Consider the following 22,088-nt stretch of genomic DNA (forward strand, 5'->3'; position numbering starts at 1 on the left):
TCATAGAAAAATTAACTATACACTAAGACTCCTAGAGCACAAACTGTTAATGAGATTTGTCTCCTGATTGCTGTGATCTAACAACACAACAGAAGTGTGTTCTTCTTTTCAGCTTGTTTCAGCAAACCAATTACTTTTATGCAAAATGAAAAGGTATTAACAGTGAGACTGAGAACAGTCCACTTCATGATAGATTAGAACTTGTTGAGGATATTTTCTACATACACTTATGTTGCAAAGACAGAATTCACATATGTCTACAAAGCATTCTGATGTTCTGTTCAAGGGATAAAATAGAGGGGAGCCCTCTGTCAAAATAGCAAACAGTACTAATGACCTCCCTCAGAAACTAGGGAACCTTTACAGCTTGCAATGAGCACTCAGCCAAGTAAAAGAAAATGGCATTTGGCAGTACATTTTTATCTTGAACATCTCTTTTCTGTGGTTCAGACGTTCATGGTTAGTTGGGGAGATATGACATTGCACAACTTGCTTGTCTTGTTATTTATGAAAAAAAAGTACATGCTAAAGGAGAGATGGGCCACTATATTTCTTTTTTCATATTATGAGGCACAAAAGCTCAGGTTTCTGCTTTTGCACTAATGAAGTGTTCTAAATCACTATAGAGACTGCTTAAGTTTGCCATCTCTACATATGTTCCAGAAACAGGCAACAGTATACGTGTTCCTTAGCTCTCATTTTATGGAAGCAACATAAATGATTTTCTAGACACTATGCAGAAATTTAGATGTTGGGGAATACTTAGCAGAGCTAATGCCTTGGAAACCGAGTCACTATAACTTGCAATTTCTGCCCTTCCTGGGAAGGAAAGTGATAGACCTCGGTTATAAAGCCCTCAGTATTCTGGAAACTGAAAAACATGATGCACACATCCCTGTTTCCACCTAACCTGGTCATACTATGATATGTCTGTGTGTACAGGTGCAAACTTGTTACTTAAAAGCAGGCAATGTGAACAGATAACTCAGCTGCAGTAGCATGGAGACAGTGGAATGGGTAAATTAGCCTGAATCTAGAACAACATACTATGCAACCTATAGTATAGCTATACAATTACTTACAATATGTGTTCCTGTTGCAGTGAACCATGGCCAAAGCCAGGGTCAGCCGGATCAAGTGGACTCAAAGGTCCATTGGTTTGGTGCTGCCCCAGCCCAAAAGCCCTGAGCATTCAAAAGGCTGTGAAAAATACATAAATCCGTGCCTTACCATGGGCCGCAGCCCTCCCCTCCCCTTATTTCTCATATTTGGTTGTATTTCCAGAGAGTTCTATGTCCTTCGGTTGTTAATTGGTCCTTGTTACTCCTCCCTGCCTACCCCTTCTCCCCTTTGCTGTAATTCCTTCTCCCCACCTCGGTAACACCCCCTGGCTGATGTTCCATGGGTTACTGTGTGTTTTCCATGCCCTGACCGTGGGAGTACACGACTCCCTGGTCTTTTCTCTGTGGATTTTGCTCCCGAATAAACCCCTTCCCCCACAAGGAAGTCCCTCTGCTTTTTTCCTGCCTCCTTGCATGCCCTCACCACCGATGGCCAAGGCAAACCCAAGCAGGTGCTTCGCCGGCCTCCCGGCGCCACGGTCGGCCTCTGTCCATCCTCACTCGGGGCAAGCAGAAGATTGCTCGGTGCCCGCGACAGCATGCTAGCCGGCACGGGACCATAGCATGTTCCTCCTTGTTTAAGGTCAAAATTGTTAAATATGTCATAAAACTTTCACATGAAGTTTCATATGGAAGAACTCACAAAAATTAAGAACTCTAGGAAAGACATGAATTGGAAAGCAGATGTAAAAAGGAAACTTAGCTACAAATATAAGGAGGTATTACAACAACAATATACAAATGCCACCAACAAAAACCTTACCCATGGAATTTTAGGAACTGGTCTGCAAATGTGTTGCACAGCCATTTGCAAAGATGCAGTTACCTTTCAAGTAGACAAGCATTGTCTGATTTAAAAGATAATTTTCATCTTAGGTTAATTGCAGAAGTTCCCTAGAAGGAACAGGAAGAGACACAATAATTTTTGGACTACTGGAATAATAAATCCTTCATGCCCCCTACTGCTTTATAAATCCAGCATAGTCAAATGGATCATGAAAAGAGTGAGCAGTTAGCTGTTGAATAGAGCTGTACTTCTAGAGCAAGGAACCTGGCAGGGTCCTATCTCTACTGCAAACCTTTGGCTTTAGTGAAAGGCAATAAATAGGTAGTTGTTTAGCATGAACCAACTTATTTGGACAAATGGGGACTAAACAGCAAAAGTTGTTACATATACAGATGTAACAAGCATAGATTGAAGGTGGAAGAAATTGTGAGATTAAAAAGCAAAGTGAAGTTTGGTGAAGAGTCACTAAGATGTAAGTCTGTTAAGAGAGCTTCCCTCAGCCTTCTTCTTTCCAGGTAATGCCAAGGTACTTCCCTTAGCCTCTCTGAATATACCATATGTCTCAGTCCAGTCTTCCACTGCCTAAAAGAGTGCTATAGAAAAAGTGTCCAGTTCTGGGGGGCATGGTCAAAGGGAACAGTGGCAAAGAAAAAGTTCCAGAAAGAGAAATTTGAGCTGGGCATACAAAAAAATTCTTCACAGTGAGTTCATAAAGCACTGTCACAGATTTCCCAAGGAGGCTGTGGACTCTCCATCCTCAGAAATCTTCATAACTTGCATGGGCAGTGCCCTGAGGGACAGACTTGTCTTTGAAGTTAGCCTTAGTTTTAGAAGGAGGTTGAACTAAATAACCTTCAGATGTTTCTTCAAACTTATTTATAATTTCTGTGAATCTGTGATTCTAGGAATACTAGCAACCAATGGGGAACAATATCAATTTTAATAACCAGTTGTACATCTGAAGAATTTAGCATGACATTCATGTGGAAAATTTGTTTCAGGTTCCCATCCATAATTCCAACTCCCATGATACAGGCTCTTAACTCAGCTGACATTTGGATATTGATTCCATAGACAGAAACTGTGGAATCTTTCTTTCGATACCTTAGCTGACTTGTGCAAATCTGCTCCCATTCTAACACTTGTGATTTACTAAGTAGTGAAGTCAAAGATCCATCCCATCTAACTCTCCCATGTGGGACAGAACTGGCAAACATGTTACCATCCTAGTGGACAGAATGCTCATGGAGGACATTTTAGTTCTGAATTTTTTTTCAGATTTAGACTAAAAAAGTTAAAAGACTTAGGTTAAAAAACTTTCTATCTGTAAGAAAAGAACTTAATTGGTAGGCCTTAAGGCTTTCATACATAAATAACTCTCTTTTCTACTTAATCTGAACAGTTCAACATCAGTTAGCACAGAGAAAGAAAAGGAGTGCTAACTGTACTTTAGGACACTCCTCACCTTGAAGGTAGAAAGGTCAGGTTCAAGTACCAGGGCAAATTATCACTTCATTATGTAAAGAAAAGCATCTTTAGAGGCTTAAACACTTTTTATCACACTGTACCAGGGTTCTGAGATAAGACTGTGACTGTGGGCTAAACAGGAAGTAACTGTGCCCATATCTACACACACTGGAACCACAAGAAGGATCCCATCTGTTGTCTCAGAGAGGTGACCTGCCTGAAGTGCCCAACTTGAATGAATTCAAAAGTGAGATTGATGTGCTCAAGGCTGTGCCCACTAAATAACATGAATACTTTGCTTTAAAAATTTCAGTTTGGATACTTTAAGTTGCTCTCAGTTTCATGCTTTTGTGGACCCTTAAGGTTCTATCTGCTGGGTTTTTTGTTTGTTTGTTTATCCCTCCATTAATTTATAAAGGTATACATATATTATCAGGTACTGAGGGTTTCAGTGGGCACCAAAACATTTGAAAATGTACATATTACTACTCTTTAGTGTTATAAACCATGATGCTTTGTGGGTGTAACCCCTTCTACATATTTTGGGAGGTGAATTATCTTCCTCTTTGTAATTTGAATTCTTAATCTATAGATCAGGTAGCAGAATATTTTTAACAAGTTTTGATTACTAGAATGTTTTTAAAGAATAATCTCTCTTATGTAGTACCTCTGTGGTATAGTACACCTTTTTAATCTGAAATTGTTAAAGAAAAGCAGAAAAGAAAGTCTAATTAAGAAGGCAGTGAAGAAATTAGGGAAATACATGAGAGGAGAAATATTATTTATGATCCATATAACAGTATAGAAACAAAGGGATTTGGTCAAATGCACCTGACTTCTGAAGAAGAGGTAAACTTTATTTTGGAAAAAGTACTACTGTTCTGACAAAAGAGTGCAAAGCAAACTCATCTCATAAGGAAAGATATAAATGATCATGGAGCTTTTCATTTCTCCCAAGAAAGCGCTCTTTGGTGATATTTTGAGTTACAGTGTCTAAATCCACTGTTACGAGATGCTTAAAAATATTTTTTAAAGTTTGTGAAAAAAAACCTACATTGTTTAAAATGGTTGAATTTAACACACTTATTTGCCAGAAAACTTAACTAGCTGCTTAATACTAAAGAATTTGCTCACTTTAGTCTTCTGTTCTTCATCAGACATGCAAAATCTGTCTTTACTCTGTGAGTCCTAGTGTGGGGCAATGCATACAAGACTGTTGTGGTATTTGGTCCACCTGATTAGAGCATATATTCAAATAATTTCAGATTAGAGCATATATTCAAATAATTTCAAAGACACTTTGGAACTTATTAAATAATACTTGTAAAATATGTATTTCTATTGATGATAATGCTTACATTGAAACATGCATAATATTTCAGACAGAAGTACTGGAAGTCTTTAGAAATTTCATCTCTTATAAACCGATTTAACAATAAGCTGTCTTGAAGATAAACAATTATCAACTTTCATATTTCCATCATCTTTCCAGTATCACATAATGTGATTTTGCTATCCATCTTACTATGCGCACTGGTTTCCAAACTCCATGAACAAATGTTTCCTGAACTTCTTGTTCAGCTTTCATGATTACAGCCATTTTGCTGTCAAAAAAATAAACAGTAGGACTAATAAGTTCTCAAGATTGTGTGCAATACCGCACTGATTTAAAGACGAATTTGTGTAAAACGTGTACATGCGTCAAATATGTAAAACATCTACATGTGTAAAAAATGAATTTTTTTTTTTTATTCAGGTTCCTAGGTTTGGGTAAGGAGAATCATCCCCTGCACTATTTTTATTCCCACCCTCGATTCAAAAAGAAGGAAAGGTATGTTGTTCCTAATGAAAATCACAGCCTTGAGCTGAGGTATATATTATACACAGAAAGCAGAAGGGAACTAAGCATTTACTGCTAGGATTCCCAGCTGTCACCATGAAGAGCATGGAATCATCTAAGAAAAGAGCAGGAAGTGTTAAAGAACATCCCTTTGATTACTTAGGGCTCTGGAGCACTGCATGGTTCTGGGACAGGGATGGACAATGAATTCTCCCTGGAGATGGGTTCCAGAGCTGTCCTCAAACAAAAAGGTGGTGTCTGTTTGCATCAAAGTGCTGGGTGGTGAGGAATTTCATCTACACTGTAAAGACTTAGTTTCAACATGTTCCATCTGAAAGGATAATCAGTGACTGGAGTGGTCATGGTGAGTGAGATTTGAGCTTGAAGTCGGGACTCTGGAAGAAAACTCAAGAGCTTTGGGAAACGCCAGCTCTTGGAAACGATGACTGATATCGCAATTTAAGAAAAAAAAAGTCACATAGTTTAATGTTTAATTTCAGTATTTCCCCAGAGTATCTGCATTAAAAATTAGAACAAAAGTGACTACAATTAATGGAAAATAAGACCTGAGTTTTCATATAGCTTATGCCATTTGGCTTTTCTTTCTAAATATTAAAAAAGCCCTGAACCTTGAATTTCTCATGTGGCAAAATCACTATAGCAGAGCATTACTATAAGGGGAATTTTTTTTTTTCATTAAGTTGTGAGAGTTCTTTTTTATGAAACCCTTGTCATTTATTTTAGAGGACAGAACTTCATATAAGTTTCAACTTCTGGTAATCTGTGGGGATCCAAAATGAAGATGAATTAAAATATTTTTGGACTTCTTTAACAACAGAAGAAAATAAGAAAACAGACGTTAACATAAATTAAGGATGAGGATATAATTAAATGATAGTGAAAACAGCTTGTTTTCACTATCCTTATGATATCTCAGAATATTTAATCATTGATGATCTATGTTTCAAAACTGCAGGTTTATAGAATGGGCATCCAAACACTAATACATGTTTTAATTTACTGTTAAGTGTCTGGAAAATATAAATCATCTAAATAGTCACATGTGGGCCAGTAACTCTATATATGTGTGAAATTGATAAATGCATGTTAGGTATTTAATTTAAGATAAATTTAGCATTTTAAAAATCAAAACTTGCTACCCTGGGTAGCACAGATTTGTTTCAGTGTTGAAATTGTTGAAAGCATGAAAACAAACTAAAGTAAGAGATTGACAGCAACATTTACATAGTAGGTAAAGTAAACCTAGCAAGCCAAGACAAATACCAGATCTTGGCATTGTGTCATGGAACCTTATGGTGTCACTGTGGTAAAGAGTTCAAAACAGAGAGAAAGAGAACAGAGTGCCAAAAAATTACTTAATGAAGCATATTCAGAAGACCAGTATATTTCTCATAAAAGCTGAGCCCTTTTCCATAGTTGTTCTTTTCTGAAATGTGTTGCTCTACAATGATCTCTTTAAGCTAAGCTACTCAGTTCCCACTGTGGTTTTTTCAAGGGAGTGAAGTAGTGCAAAAAGTAAATCGCTAGAGTTTTGTTTCTGGACTTTTAGAATAGGATCTTATCTTCCTAAATCCTATATAAAAAATCCATTTAAAAAATTAAGCTGGTCAATCTGTTCTCCAGGGTTTCTTTAAGCAATGTATTCTGATCTAAACCGAAAGCTCCCCAGGTAAATTCCCTACACTTCATCTGCCTGCATATGCACAAAAAAATGCCTATTTAAATAAGAAATGCAATTTCTTCCACTGAGAGGTCTAAGTGGGTAATTCTAGGCTTTAGGAGTGGTGCAGCATTCCTGCTCCTAAGTCTGTTTTGTTTTAATTTCTTGTGTTCACTAGGAATGATGTAGAGTAAAATACATCCATAGAAGCAGGGTCTGGAGCATCTGGGCTGGTCCTTTGATCTGCCTGCAGTGTCCCTTGGGCTAGCCTGAAGGGCTCAGTCATCTGCTTTATTTTAGACTCTTTGATCTTGTTGACCTTTTGAGGCTTTTTTTTTAAAGGAGCAGCAGATATTATTAATTGAGATATATCACCGTCTGGTGATCCGGGAACTGTTTGGAAATAGAAGTTTTGTCTTTTTGACTCTGGGTAAAACTCAGACCCACAATGCAGAAAGAGAGATGTCTACGTGCCAGTCATCAGGAGTGAAAGAAGCAGACTGAACCCTGAGTAAAAGTCAGAACCCCACTGAAGAAGTCTGGAGCTACCATTGGAGTATATGATGAAGGATACAGAAACTGGGCTTACTGTCTTCAGATTTTGAAATGTTGCCTTTTCTCTAGTAATCATGAAGATAATTCAAGAGCCTGTTTCAGATGAACTGATTGTCCTGTGGAACAAGGCACATAGCTTTTTGGTAAAGTACTGCCCAAATTTAGGCAGTAGAGAGTGTGGACTGCAGCCTTTGCTAAATGGAGCAATCCACAGGGCTAATGAATAAGCTCTGCTTGCAGTATACTCTTGGGTTTGCTGGTGATGAACTATACACATGCTTGATGCTTAACAGACCTTGCTTCGAATTAAATCTGAGACATATGGCAGCCATTACTGAAAGAAAGCCATGCGTTTTTTCACTGTCAGCAACTCTGATGCTGAAACAGAGCAACAGCTCCAAACAGCACTCCCAGTTGTCCATATCTCCTCCCAATGGGTCTTACTTTTTTACTCTTCAAGTCTTTCTCAAGGTTGTGAGCTGTTTTAGTTTCAAGCATGTACATTACTCTTCTCAAGGAGATGTTACCAACCCCTGCAGTTGTTGATGCGCCTCACTTTTTAATATATTTTTAATACACTTTCTCTTGATTAACAGCGTGGATTGAAAGGAGATATATGTAGTAAAATCCTGTATTAGCTTGAGACATCTTTCTCAAACTAGAACAATCCCAACAGTATCTTTTAGAAATTGTCTCCAAAATTCAGAGTGAGTATCGACAGTATTTTTACTGTAATATTTTTTACCACTTCTTTTTATTGCTGTCCAAATACCTTTCATACTGTTACTTTTTTGGGAGATTGTTCATGGTCTCAGGAGCACTTTGTGTTTCACTGGTATTTGCCTTTGATCGCTCAGCTTCTCAAGTTAAAAATTACCTCATTAACACAAAATTCTTAGCTGTCTCTTACGGAAAATAAGGTCCTGGAAAGAGTCTCAGGTTGGATACGCAACACAAAAAGTCACCCAAACCATTAGTAATTTTTTAAAATCTTGGCCATGGTCTTTTATTAGTCTGTAAAACTTTATCATCATATAGTCCACCCTTTAAATAGGAAATATTTACACCAGATGATGGAGGACTGAACAGAACAAATGCATGATATGTGCATAATCTTGAAGGTTTCATGGAAAGCAGGCTTTTTGCAAAGTCTGCTTAGACACCCACATAATCACTTGTTTGTGCAGAGATATTTCAAAAATTTTTGAGCGCATGTGAGAATATGTATTACAGTTGTCACACCCTTGCTTCCTGATTTTGAGGACATTTCTTGTCTTTTTTTCCTGCTCTTTGTTTGCATCAGAAGAAATGGAAATTCACATTATTGAGAAAATCTTAGAAAACGCATTTTTCTGTTTTCTTCTCCTAATGAAGAACTCCTCCTTTGAATGGGATGGAAACATGTGCTTGATAAGGATGAAATACCTGGTCTCTAAATCCACAAAGAACAGATTGTGACCCCTTGCTGAACAGCATTTCATACAAATAGTACCACTGCCTGCCACAAGGTAAACAGCCAGTCCCTTTGCCAGGGACTGCTGTGATAACATAATGAATATCTGGACATGATTAGCAGGTAAATTCAGACCACCATGAAGCCTAAGATAAATCAATCGTTTTTGTTGTTGCTAGATGTAGACGTCTGGCAACATGCATTTAAGTGTGTCACAACAGATATCTGCCCTCAGGACTCACAATTTTAGACTCTCCAGTACAACATTCAGGATGGACTTGGCTCGTTCTTTAGTGACAGACCTCAGTGTCTCCATATTCTCTCTACACAATTTGTGAAGATTTAGCAGAAATTCAAACCACTTTTATATTGCACTGCTTCTTGTTTACAAGAATCATAGATGCAATTTTCAAGGTGAAACCTCTTAAGTGGCTCCCAACTGGACACACAACTATTTTAAACTTCACACAGGGGTGCCTCTGCCTCTCTCCATCTCCCATGGGTGGACTCCAGCTGACAAGCACCCTTGTCACTAGTGTGGGGTACTAGCTCTGCTGCAGGAGGTCCAAGTCTTAAACATTTCAAGTTTTAGGTGTTTAAAGTGACACTAATAATGAAATTTTTTATGACTTTTGTCCTATAACTAGTACATCTGCTTAAAACTAAAACTTTTACTTTTAGCTATAGAAGAAAATTAATTTAATCTGATTTAAACTATTAAAATAATCTACTTAGTATGCATGAAGGAAACAGTTTTATACATGCTTTGTAAGAAATCCCTAATAATCTTTAAAAGGTGTTGAAGGGCCTGGAGTTCTAGCAGAGTGAAACACTTAAACACTTATTTTATTTTCAAGCACATAAATAATGCAAAAAATACTGATGGAAAGGATGCATTTTTTCCTAAACAAGAAACACGGCAGTACAAACATATACTCATGAAAAAAATTTATGACATATTTAACATTAGTCTTACTGAAGTCAGTGAAAGCTGCCCATGAATTTAAGGTTTGCTTTTCTTTTTTGTCTACTTTTTGTCTTTTCTACTTCAAAGCTTCTTTTGAGATATTCTGAATTTAAGAAGCAAGGTTTTAAAAATTATGAAAGAGGTTGTTACAGGCTTTATGGTTAAAATCAATCAGATAAAATTGAATTAAAGTAATTACGTAACTAAGTTTTAAAACTAATATAACTCATTAAAAGTATCAGGATATATTTTATATTTTCAATATTTTTCATTAGCTTTTCCCTTAAAATATGTATGTCATTGTTCTGGCTTTGAACATGGATAGTTTTTCTGATATGAAGTTGTTACTTTAAGTTTGGACTAAAAAGGAAAACAAAAATCTTCCAAAATACTTAATGTGAGAAATATGTGTCTGTCTTTGGAGAGCAAGTTGGCTGGAAAGAGTTTGCTTTAGATCAATGATAAAAGAAAATTGCAGGAGGCACTGGAGAGTATTATAACTTTGTAGAAATATATGTAAACAACCCTCTGAACAAAAAGGAAAAGGTAAGGTTTAATCTTTAAAGAACTGAAAAGATGTTATTAAAAAATTCTTAGCAAATGCTTTTGCTCTCTTCTTCTCCTAATCAAGAATTTTGTCTTTAAATAGCATGACAGCATCTGCATTTAATAAAAATCAAATAAAATATTTCCGTAGAAACAGATGGCACTGGTTTTAATTCTTTGTGGCCAATTCAGGTATTATGAGAATGAATTATGATGTCAGTGAGCTTTGCATGTAAAGTGTCTTCTAACAAAAATTTTGAATAAATGTACATTTTGGGTTACCTGTTTCATCTAGACCAGCTCTTATCATCTGAGAGAACATAAAAAATCAAATGTCTTCAGCTCTGTGGCTGCTTGATATTGAGGCCAGGATTTCCTTTTTTTCCTGCCTAGGTGCTGAGGTGCCTTGGCTATTTCAGGGGTTAAAAGCTGTAACCACTGATGCGTATATATGAGGCCGTATTCCTAGAACACGGCTTGTAGCCTGACTCAAGCTATTACAGTCTAACAACAGGGACCAATAGAAAGAGAAGAAGATCCAAGAAGGCTGAGGTAAGCCCAAACTCTGAAGCAATGTCAAACTAGAAGCAATAGCTAATAAGGTGTGCATGGAAATACATCTGGGAATACTAGTATGTACTTCCAGTTTTATATGCTGCTAATTCTTAGGAGGACAGGAAACAAACACAGTGGTTAGCAGCCAAAAGCGGTGAATTTACAGTGATTTCTAACTGGCTTCAGATAGCTCCAGGATCCTGACTAACAAGGTAAATTGCTTTATATTTAATTTTTAAATGCTATTAAGGTTATGAATATTTACAGAGTAAGAAGGCTGCAAATTCACTGTGTAAAATATAAATGCTATTCTTTAGAAATACTTTATTTGTCCCTTTTTTTGGAATGCTTCCAGATAGCAGTTTCTGGGGCTGGAAAAGCTATAGGATACTGCACTTGTTGCTGCTAATAACAATGTTGAAAACTATTAAATTACTAAGTATCATATGCAGCAACTTAACTGAGCTCTTAACTTTACTGATGCATTAATCCTATGAGAGAATATACTTTTTATTTAAATACTATTTTTTGCCACAACCAACCTCCTAATTTTGACCAGAAATTTCAGCTTTCAGTTGTTTGCCTCTACATTGCAAAATGCTTGTTAATCTTCTTGAGGCAGCAATCAAGATAAGAGAGTTTGTAAAGCACTGTTTTTGTGCTACACAAATATTTCCTTTTGGAGGAAATTATCTGTGATGATTTTTTTCATCATTCAGTGGTGAAAGAGGCTAAAAAAAAGCCAATAATTAAGTAGGAAAAATAGTTTGAAGGTGCACTAGCGTATATGAATAATTTGGTTAGGATTTACTTTTTGTGGACATTTGTTAAGACTTATTTTTTGTGTCGTTTAGATCAGGCATTTGGTTTTGTCTGTTTGCTTTAGGGAAGGAAATTTCTAACTTTGGATATGAGAGAGTGAGGCGGGGAATGGATTAGTCAAACATATTCCCTCCAAGCGTTTTAAGAACATGCCCAACAAACAGCTGTTAAAACAGTATTTGATCTCCGACTTTTGAATGAAGACAAAAGACCCTAGAAAATCTGATCCAGATGCCATTATAATTTAAGAGAGAGCAAAAACAGAAAAGGGGCTATGATTGATTTTAAAAGCAGGAACACTGAGTACAATAGTATTTATATCATTGGTATATATGGTAATGATATCTTTTCTGAAGATTATTCATTATATAATGTAGATCAGAGGTCTTTACAGGAAAACTTACACAAATTTAAAAGAAGCACTGATTTATTGTCTAAAAATGATCCATATTTTCATAGTCTTTGAAATGACACTTGTATGAACATCAGTTAAGCTCGTAGCCAATGTGGAGTCTAAGCTGAATCAGGTAAATGTTTATCAACAGATAGCACTGAATCATTTATACCTCTTACATTACTTTTCAGTTTTTCCTTAACATGCCATGGATAATACCCTAGAGGACAGAATTTAGCTGTTTATAAAGGAAATATTATTTTATATGCAAAACTATTTTGTTAATCTAGTATTCTGCTATGGAGTTTTGTTGAGAAACAGCTAATTGTTTTTTTCCCCTTCCAAGGCAAACACAATGATTCTAAAAGTCTATACAAGCCTTTTGCTCTTATTCTTGGTCAATTCTGCGTGGACTCGAACTGTGAGACAAGTTTATGATGATCTGGGTCTTGACCATTGGTCTCACTATACTTCTGAGTGTCCACAGGAGTGCTTTTGTCCTCCTAGTTTCCCCAATGCATTATACTGTGATAACAAAGGACTAAAAGAAATACCTCCAATTCCAGCAAGAATTTGGTACCTCTATCTTCAAAACAATCAAATTGAAACACTTTCAGAGAAGCCTTTTATGAATGCCACTCATCTGAGATGGATAAATCTGAACAAGAATAAGATCACAAATGGTGGCATTGAGAGTGGTGTGCTGAGCAAGCTGAAAAGACTGCTTTACTTATTCCTTGAAGATAACGAATTGGAAGAGGTGCCTGCCCCATTACCAGTGGGTCTGGAACAGCTAAGGCTAGCTAGAAACAAAATCTCCAGAATCCCAGAAGGAGTCTTCAGCCACCTGGAAAACCTTACCATGTTAGACCTACACCAGAACAGTTTGTTGGACAGCGCTCTTCAAAGTGACACCTTCCAAGGACTCAACAACCTTATGCAACTCAACATAGCAAAAAATTCACTCAAGAAAATGCCTTTAAGCATTCCAGCTAATACACTGCAGCTGTTTTTGGACAACAACTCCATCGAAGTTATACCAGATAACTACTTCAGTGCAATACCCAAAGTGACTTTCCTTAGGCTGAACTACAATAAATTGTCTGATGATGGTATCCCTCCAAATGGGTTTAACGTTTCATCTATTCTAGACCTACAGCTGTCTCACAATCAGCTCACTAAAATTCCACCAATCAATGCTCACCTTGAGCACCTTCATCTTGATCACAACAAAATCAAAAGTAAGTATGTATTACCAGTGTGGGAACCTTCAAAACGATATTTTAAAATGTCTATTTAACTATAAAAATACTCTTTGAAGTAAAGTGATTAAAATTATAGAATCATTGAATAATTTGGGAAGGAAGGGACCTCTAGAAGTCATTTTTTCCAACCTTCCTGCAATAAGCAGGGACATCTTCAACATGATGAGATTTTTCAGAGCCCTGTCCAGCCTGACCTTAAAATTTGCCAGGGATGGGCAACTGCCACCTCTCTGAGCAAAATGTTTTAGTGTTTTACTGATTTTACAGCATATTTGTCCTACTAAGATTTATGTCGTCAAAAGTTTTCCATTTTGTGTAAGTGAGATAAGGTTTTGTACCTAAGGCAACAGAAGCCTATTGGTTTTCATAGTTTCACGTCTAGGACTGTTTCCAAATTCATCCAGCTGTAGTGGGGATGTGGTTAGGAACATCAAATACTCTATATAATGAAATTATATGCTCAGTAAATACTTTTTTTCATACCAAAAGCCAAAATAAAACTTTTTATTTACCTCTGCACCGAAGGAAGCCAAGTTTCTGTATTTATCTTCCTTTCATGGTGATTTAATTGAATACATGGTCCCTTACCAGTCTTTTGGGCCACTGTAGTTCACAAATATACTAAAAATAATGGTTTGGCTTTTGTATGAAACAACGACCTATGAAAGGAAGATACCTATTAATAATTTACATTTGTTCACTGCATCTGGCAAAATAAATGTATGAAATCATGCAAATAAAAATAAATTTTGTGTAACTGGCACATATTTAAGTGGCCTGCAAGAATTCTAACAGTTAATCAGTGTTAAAGCTTATGACAGATGTTTTTTCTGAATATATTTAATTGCCCTCTGGTTACAAAGGGATTTATTTTAATTGCTTCACTGCGAGGCCTCAGGTGCAGACTTTATTCTGTCACTTTGAGTGGACACAAAATTGAAATCACTGGAATGTAGCCTGTCCAGTTTAAGAGCAGTTTTGTGCATAGGTAGTATTTAAAGAGCTGTCCAGTTCTCTTCCTTCCCTGAATAAATTTGACAAAGCTTAAGACCATGAAAATTAACTTTCGTTGTGTGTGTAAACTCAAATCTCACGTTCCAATGACACCTGAGTACTTGTGGAACTAAATCATGATAGCTTTCCACAAGCCTTGTATTTCTTAATGCCTTTACCACTTTCCAAAAATCATTGTCAACTCAAGCACAAAACTGACTTTAGCAAAAAAAAAAAAGAAAAAAGAATTCTTAGTAACTGAATATAAAATAGTTGCAACCTGATACCTTAAATAAAAACCAGGTATTATATAAGGCACATTTTACCACATAGCATAATAGTTCAAGAGGTAAGGGGTAATGGTGTAGTCTTCATGAGACTTTGCTCTAATAGATGATATCTCAAAAGGCCTTTGGGATTGCAAACAAGGAATGTAATCCCATCAGGTCAGAGTAATAAGACATGACATTATTTCTGCAGATTGATTTTGTCTTCTTAAATCCAGATCAGTCATTATTTTAAGATAATCAATGAAAAAATTTGAAAGAAAAATAGCTGTAAAAAAAAAAGATGGGATCTGGTTTCTCCACAAAAGAGTCCTTCTGAAGGTTTACTTTTATGTGTGCAGTACAAGCCCTTTTTATAATATTAGTTTTCAGGTATTCCCTCACAACTGCAAATCACTGCTTTATTTCCTATTGGTGAGTTGTTATTGCAAGAGTTCAGACATCAGCATTTTTATGAAAATACCATTTGTCTATGTTTTGCTGTATGTTATTTTGTAAGATTAATTCTCTCTATGAGTGCACAGCCTCATTTCTCTGGAGACCATTTATGAAGATATAAGGCCTTCTTCTGAAGCCCAGGACAGCCAATGATAGCCTCATCATTTGTCTCAGTGGAACAAGAATTTCACCTGCATTCCTTCCCTAAGGATCTCAACACACAGAGGAAAAATTACTATTCTAATTTGGGAAGTAGAACCAACTTAAAACCAAAACTAATTATGGCTCCAACAGATTTGCACCACATTTATTCCATGGCATTTTAAAACACACATGCCAACATATTTACCTAGGAGCCTTATGAGGCTCTGGGGAGCTGTTAAATAGTGGAAAAGAGAATGTTAAAATAAGCAAAGACAAGCTATGAAATGATGATGTAGCAAGTGAGCAAGGGTAAGCAGGTGGTATTACAGTGCTATCAAAGACGAAAGGGAGCAAACAGTAAGTTCCCCTAGAAGAATAACAGGAGATTGAGATAGATACTCTGAGATAATATTATTCCACATGTAGAGAAAGGGAGAAATCCTTGGGTCAACTACCTACATTTTGTTTCTAAATTATAAGTTTCACTGGAAAAAAACCAGGATCTCCTGCAGTTCTTCAGCAGACATACAGTATTAGCCATTTAGGAGTACCTCTTTTGCAGTTTTCCCTTATAGCAGCTCAGGGTTTTTATCTTTCAATATTTTATAACGTAATAATTCTGTTGACAAGCAGTTGAATTAATCTTTTTCGAATAAACTATTCCAGATTTTTTAATCAAAAAAGTCGAACAGACCTCCTACTCAATTGATGGAAAAGGGTACACTATTGCATAGGGAAACTCATCCCATGTTAAGGAGATGTCAGTCCCCTTTTGGAAGCATTCATCTCTCTCTAGAGTTTATAAACAGAGTCCAAATGGTTTACTTAGACTGACAGTTAACTTCTACATGGATCAGTTTAGGCAGGGTGAATTGTACCTGTGGAAGGAAAGACCTGTTCCTCCTGCTTAAACAAAATTCAGTAATATATCCATGAAGAGGGTTAAAAGAGAGAAAGAGAGAGGCTTTTACTCCCCTGATAGTTTGGGTAGGATTTACTGTTTATGGGAAGAGAACAATAAAACCCAAACCACTTCATACCACACATCATTAGGAAATAACTTCTTCCTAGGTGGCCTGTGGTTAGATAACTGCTGCCTCACTTCAAGGCTGGAGTAATTAACCCAGTGAAAAGGAGTGCAGCGAGATAGTTTCTAGGTCAGAGAAGACAGAGATTTAGGATGCACTTGAAGCCATCTTGTCTCTATGAACAGTAGTGCTGACCAAACAAAGCAGATATTTTCTGCTACATAGTGTTGATTCACCTAAAACTTTTAATAGCTGCTTTCATAATGAAAATTCTCAAGCTTTCTGTGTTGCAAATTCACACATAAAAATAAGTTGTGGCTTGTTTCTTCCAAGAATATAAAAAACTTTGCCAATATTAATCAAATTTCACAAGATAGACAAATACATTTTGATATCACAGATATAACAAAAGTTTCAGGCCTTGGCCAACTGGATGTATTTATCTAGTTTCCATGACAAAGATCAAGTCCACTCCCAAGATGTTGCAAACATCTGGGCAGTTTTTCAAAATAGAATGGAGGAAAAAAAAATAAAAGTAAGCTATGGGAAAAAAAAGTAAGTTATGTTGTTATTTTTACATCATAACATTTATCTGATATTGGGGGTTGTAGTCAGAAGACTTATGCATGGTATCATTACTAAATATAAAAGGAGAAAATTTTTTTTCCTATTTCTTTGTTCATAAAAATTGTGTTGAAAAAAATCTGTTACATACACATTCTCCATTCACTTTTCTTCAGTTGGTCTGGGACCAAGGTCCTCAAGCAGTCAGACCAACCAAAAAATATAATTTGGTCAAAGGAATTTGACGTCTTTGGTAAACAAACACCACTTCAGTGTTTTCACAAGACCTTTCTGAGGCTGAAATAGGGCAGCAGCTGCCTGACTATTTAAAAACTGAAGACAAAATATAAAAAGCATTTCAACCAAGTGATGATGCAGGGGTAACCTAGAGGAGACAATGTAAAGAACGCAAGCTATTCAACACTTACAAATATGGGTAATGATTGAAACCATAGTTTCAAATTTTATCTGTACAGAAACGAACTATGTGTGATGTATACAGAATTTTAAGAATTTGTTGGCTTTCAGATTAGAGAGAAAAATATCCCATTGCACAAGTTATATTCCTGCAATTAAGACCAACTCTACTGAATAGTGTGAGAGAACAGAAAAGTACAGATGTTAAAAGTTACAAACACTATACTAAACATTCCTCTGATTCAATACGGTCATTGTTTTGAATGCAAGATCTTCATTAGGGAATATTATCAACCTAAAATTAATGCACTGTCATTGAAGTAAGATGTTCAAAATCCCTCAGCAGTAATATTGTCCTCCTCACTCAGAGTGTAAAGAGCTATTTCTCAATGCTTACCATGTCGTTGTCTAAATTAGTATCCTCTTTTTCCAAGGTTAAATTATGCATCTAGTGGCCTTTTTTCATAATTGCAGCACAGTAAACATGTGATTCACTGTTCTAAATCACCTTATATTATGATGCTTTTTTGCTCCATCAACAAAGTAGTTAAATGTTAACAAAAGCAACAGTCTCACATGCAAACATCAGTGGAAGTTTACTTTATTTGTGTCCTAAGTGAATTTAACCTTCATGAATTTTTCCATAACCTAACAATGTTGATCTACATTTTCAGATGTCAATGGGACTCAAATATGCCCAGTTTCCATTGCCTTAGAAGAAGACTATGGTCATTATGGCAACATCCCTCGCCTCCGATACCTTCGTCTGGATGGAAATGAAATTCAACCTCCAATCCCACTGGACATCATGATTTGTTTCCGACTACTTCAAGCTGTTGTCATATAAAGATATTGCAGAGTCACTCTTGTACTCTGAGAGTGATAAGATACAAGTCTTGCTGGAATGAAACTTGTTCTAAGTCATAAATCAAGAAGTAACAGCTTTATTTGACTTTAATTTTTTTCTTTGCTTGTATCTTTTCTACAACTGAAAAGGCTGTTCTTTCAGAAGAGATTTTGTATGGACCTGAAACATGTGCTTAACACCTTACCCTATAAATTCCTAATGTGAATATATTGAAAATCATCATTGTAAGGTCCCAAATATTCCAAAGAAAATTCTTGCCTACTACATCTTTCTTTACTACATTGTCAAATGTGACAATGCCTACCCTGCTAACATCATTGCTATAGACAAATTGTATGTCCTTATTTTGTTATATAGTAACTAACACAATGAATTTGGGTGCACTTGGCCAAATGCATATGCTAATAAAATCATGAGCTGCATGATTACTAGTTATCAGAACTGCCACTGACATTTCAGATAGTGACTTGTGGCGAATAACCACTTAACATGCAAATAACCCATAAATTGCTGTCATCTTTTGAAGATTAATACTTTTAAGGCAAAAAGTATGTGAGGCTTAGCATCTAAAGAAGATTACTGAATATATATAATTGTAGGGATTCATTAAGTGAGTTTCAGGACTGGAATAAACTGATCCAACTCAAATCCAGGGACAAGAGAACATGAGATGTAATCTTGTTCTCTCAAAGTCCCAGTTTTCTGCTGTTTTATTCCATTTCTAATTTTGACACCATTTCTTTCTGCAGCTTTGGGATCATCATTGAATATTTGGTTAATTTTAGTTTGCAGAGAAATACAACCAAGAATAGTAATGATTACATATTTCGTGGACTAGGTACTTCATAAAAATTTGAATGGCTAGTTAATACAATGGTGATGAAGAGAAAATTAAGAAATTAAGCAATACATCCCCTCCCAATTATTTACTGAACTAGGCAAGCACTTGCATAGGAATTGTATCAATTAAGCAAACACAATCAACTCAGAGCAGTATTCAGCAAACTGCTAACTCACATATATGCACACAATAATACCGGATTTTAGAGAAGTTCAGGTAATTAGAACATGATACATTAACAACTCACTAACAAGGGAGATACCAGAAGGCAACTTTTTATGAAATATGCTTGATTTTATCAAATATGGTTGATTTTTTTCTATTTTATAATATTGGCATTTCAATAAATGACTTGAATATTAGAGTCAACTATTGACTGAGAGAGTATGACATTCTTATTTCTGCTAGCCAGCACAACAGGCAATCCATCAGTCATTATTTTAGTCTTCTTGCATTTCTAGATAAACGCAATTAGTTGTTCATTGATGTCTTGCATCTATTGATAATATTTTAAGACTGACCTCAGTAGTAAGCATTTAAAGACCATGCATGTGGTATAATTTTTGCATTGAAGATTAGGTATTTTCTTAAAAGTAGATTTTTAAAAGTGTTGAGAACTACAGTTTCTAACAAACAATCCTTTTTATCTGAAAATCAGTCCTTATTCTACTCTGGAGAACTTGTGGAAACAACCTAGTATAGAAACCCAGTATAGAATTAACCCATTCAGAAATCCTATCGCAAAGCCATTTACTTTTGTTGTTCTTTTTATGTGATTGCTGAGAAACTCTTGCCCTTCTAGCAAAAGTATTTTCTGTACCTCTGTGTTCACCCTATATAAAAAAAAGACAGATTTTAAAAGTCTTTACAATATGTATGCATGTCATCTAAGTTCTTTACTCAATAATATAATAGTAATTTATTTTTGAAAAAAAATTATGTGACAATACTATTAATTAGATTATAACATCTATTATGTTCTGGTCTTGGAAATTAATTTCTGCTTTAAGCAAAAAACAAGTACATTTACTCCAGAGTGAATATTCAAAGACATATATGCATATTATTAATATAATTTATAGTTCTAATCATACAGCAAAGCACCTTGAAGGTCCAGTAAAAAATTATTACCTTTGAGGTACCGTATACACATTAAAGAAGAAAAGACTAAACCTTCCCCAAAGAGATGTCAAGCTTACATAGAAGAGAGGTTGAAATGTAAAATCATAAAAGGGTACTAGAGCATCAAGGTACTCCATTTTCTGGATAGGGGCCATATTATGTGATGGGATCAGAAGCACAAGATCTGATGAAATAATTTTTAACAGTTATTTTTACCAGCTGTACTGCTATTTGTCCAATACAGTGTAATTTGGAAATCATTATAAATCAGTCCTTCAAATAGTCAGTACTTTCCTATGGAACAATTCTAGAACACCTGCAGACTGATGCTCAAGATTTGTCTCTGTCAAATCCCAGTTAATCTGAGTGAAGAGAAGAATTCTATTGGGATGAAGATCTGCTGCTGCCAAGTGCTCTGTACTCTGCACCTTTAAGACAATGCACTGGCTCCACATCTGGGAACTATTTAATTAAAGAGAAAATTTTAAGTATCCTCACTTAGGCCAATTTGTTCCATCTTGAGTCTCTCTCCCAGAACCAGCTCCATGAAATAGAATAAAAAATAGCTATGTTGCTGCAGTGACCTTCACAAAATATGTCAGTATTGATTGGGGGTTAAGCTTCTTTGCTGCATGTACACGGCCATTTACAACAGTTTTAATATTCTTAAATGTCCTGGGAAAGTTGGTAAAATTTCCTTTCAGACTACAATAGAAGGCCTAAATTGCATTATTGTGTGGAACTAAACAATGTAGGCTTTCAGCCACTACACAGTCAGTTCATTCATTGTGCCAGAAGACTATAAAGAAATATGTAAAACACATTGTCTTTTTCCCAATGTTGAGAGCTGCTAATACAATGTAAAAAGCATCACTGTGCTTGAAAATCTGATGTTAATTCTTCCTAATCCAAGATTGCTCTAAGACTCCCCACTGACATTTCCTGGTTCAGAAAAAATTGTGTTCTTTTCCTCTGAAAGGAGGGAGGAACTCAGCTGTCCTGTCTGAAAGTGCAGCTGGCGTCATAGAAGAGCCATTTGCTTGCCTTACTTGTCAGAATACATTGCAAACAGTTTTGAATGGAATACCACATACAGAAATAACGACATTTACAAGAAGCTGAGAACGGGTCACCATAAGCATACTGCAGTCACAGTTGATCATTAACCAAACCACAAACATCTGGGACTTTTTTGCAGAAATCCATATTACATATTAGGTACATTTGAAATTAAGGTTGTTAACACAGATGTGCTATCACCTCAGTCCAGGGTACAGACAGTTGCCCTGTAAAGAAAAATATTAAAGCAAAGTGAGAGACTCAAGAACTGAAAAATACCAAGGCATTTCTGACATGCCTGCCAGCATAATTGGAGGCTGGAATGCTGGATCTATCAAAAGGCTGTGGGGTTTTATAACACAACTGGATCTGCAAGAAGAAAAGTCCTTTTCAGATGCTGCCAGCACAGTTAAAAATTTGGCCACATGCGTGATTCTCCCTGCTCCATGCTCTTCTCTGGCATTTTCTGTTTCTTTCTCAATAGTCCAGTTTGCTACCACTATTTTTCTTCAACATTTTGAGGGAAAAACACCACCATAACAATTGTGAATAGAAGCCAGTGGCCACAGCAGACTGTGTGACACTTGAAGGAAGAAACACAAACACTGAGGTAAAAATTCAGAAGACAACTAGAAAACCAATTTGCATGTTTGCAATTTCTAACTCTAGCACTTATCCTGCGTCATTGAAGGGATTTTCAGTCACCCTTGCTGCACCGAAGTGGTTTCCAATGTTTGCTACAAGTAGCTGCTGTTCACTTTTCCAGCCTAGAAAAACTATTTGCTGATACCAAATTGCAGCTAATTTCATTACCTACCTGGGATCAGATTACTGTAGCATCTACTTTTCTGTGTTGATTGTTAAACAGCTAATA

The 22,088-nt window shown here is 36.1% G+C and overlaps 1 protein-coding gene across 2 annotated transcripts; it reads left to right on the forward strand.

Moving 5' to 3' along the window:
- Positions 1–10,337: 10,337 nt before the first annotated feature.
- Positions 10,338–20,983, forward strand: KERA (keratocan). 2 transcript variants are annotated; one of them, XM_048302553.1, is made up of 4 exons: positions 10,338–10,417; positions 10,811–10,969; positions 12,535–13,429; positions 17,999–20,983. In XM_048302553.1, the coding sequence occupies exons 3-4, from the start codon at positions 12,544–12,546 to the stop codon at positions 18,169–18,171; spliced, it is 1,059 nt and encodes a 352-aa protein (XP_048158510.1). In that variant the 5' UTR covers positions 10,338–10,417; positions 10,811–10,969; positions 12,535–12,543; the 3' UTR covers positions 18,172–20,983. The 2 variants fall into 2 exon arrangements, with proteins under 2 accessions (XP_048158510.1, XP_048158511.1); XM_048302554.1 differs by lacking the exons at positions 10,338–10,417; positions 10,811–10,969 and adding an exon at positions 10,982–11,184.
- The last annotated feature ends 1,105 nt before the right edge of the window (positions 20,984–22,088 follow it).

The sequence above is a fragment of the Corvus hawaiiensis genome, chromosome 4, assembly GCF_020740725.1.
Source record: "Corvus hawaiiensis isolate bCorHaw1 chromosome 4, bCorHaw1.pri.cur, whole genome shotgun sequence".
Lineage (NCBI taxonomy): Eukaryota > Metazoa > Chordata > Aves > Passeriformes > Corvidae > Corvus > Corvus hawaiiensis.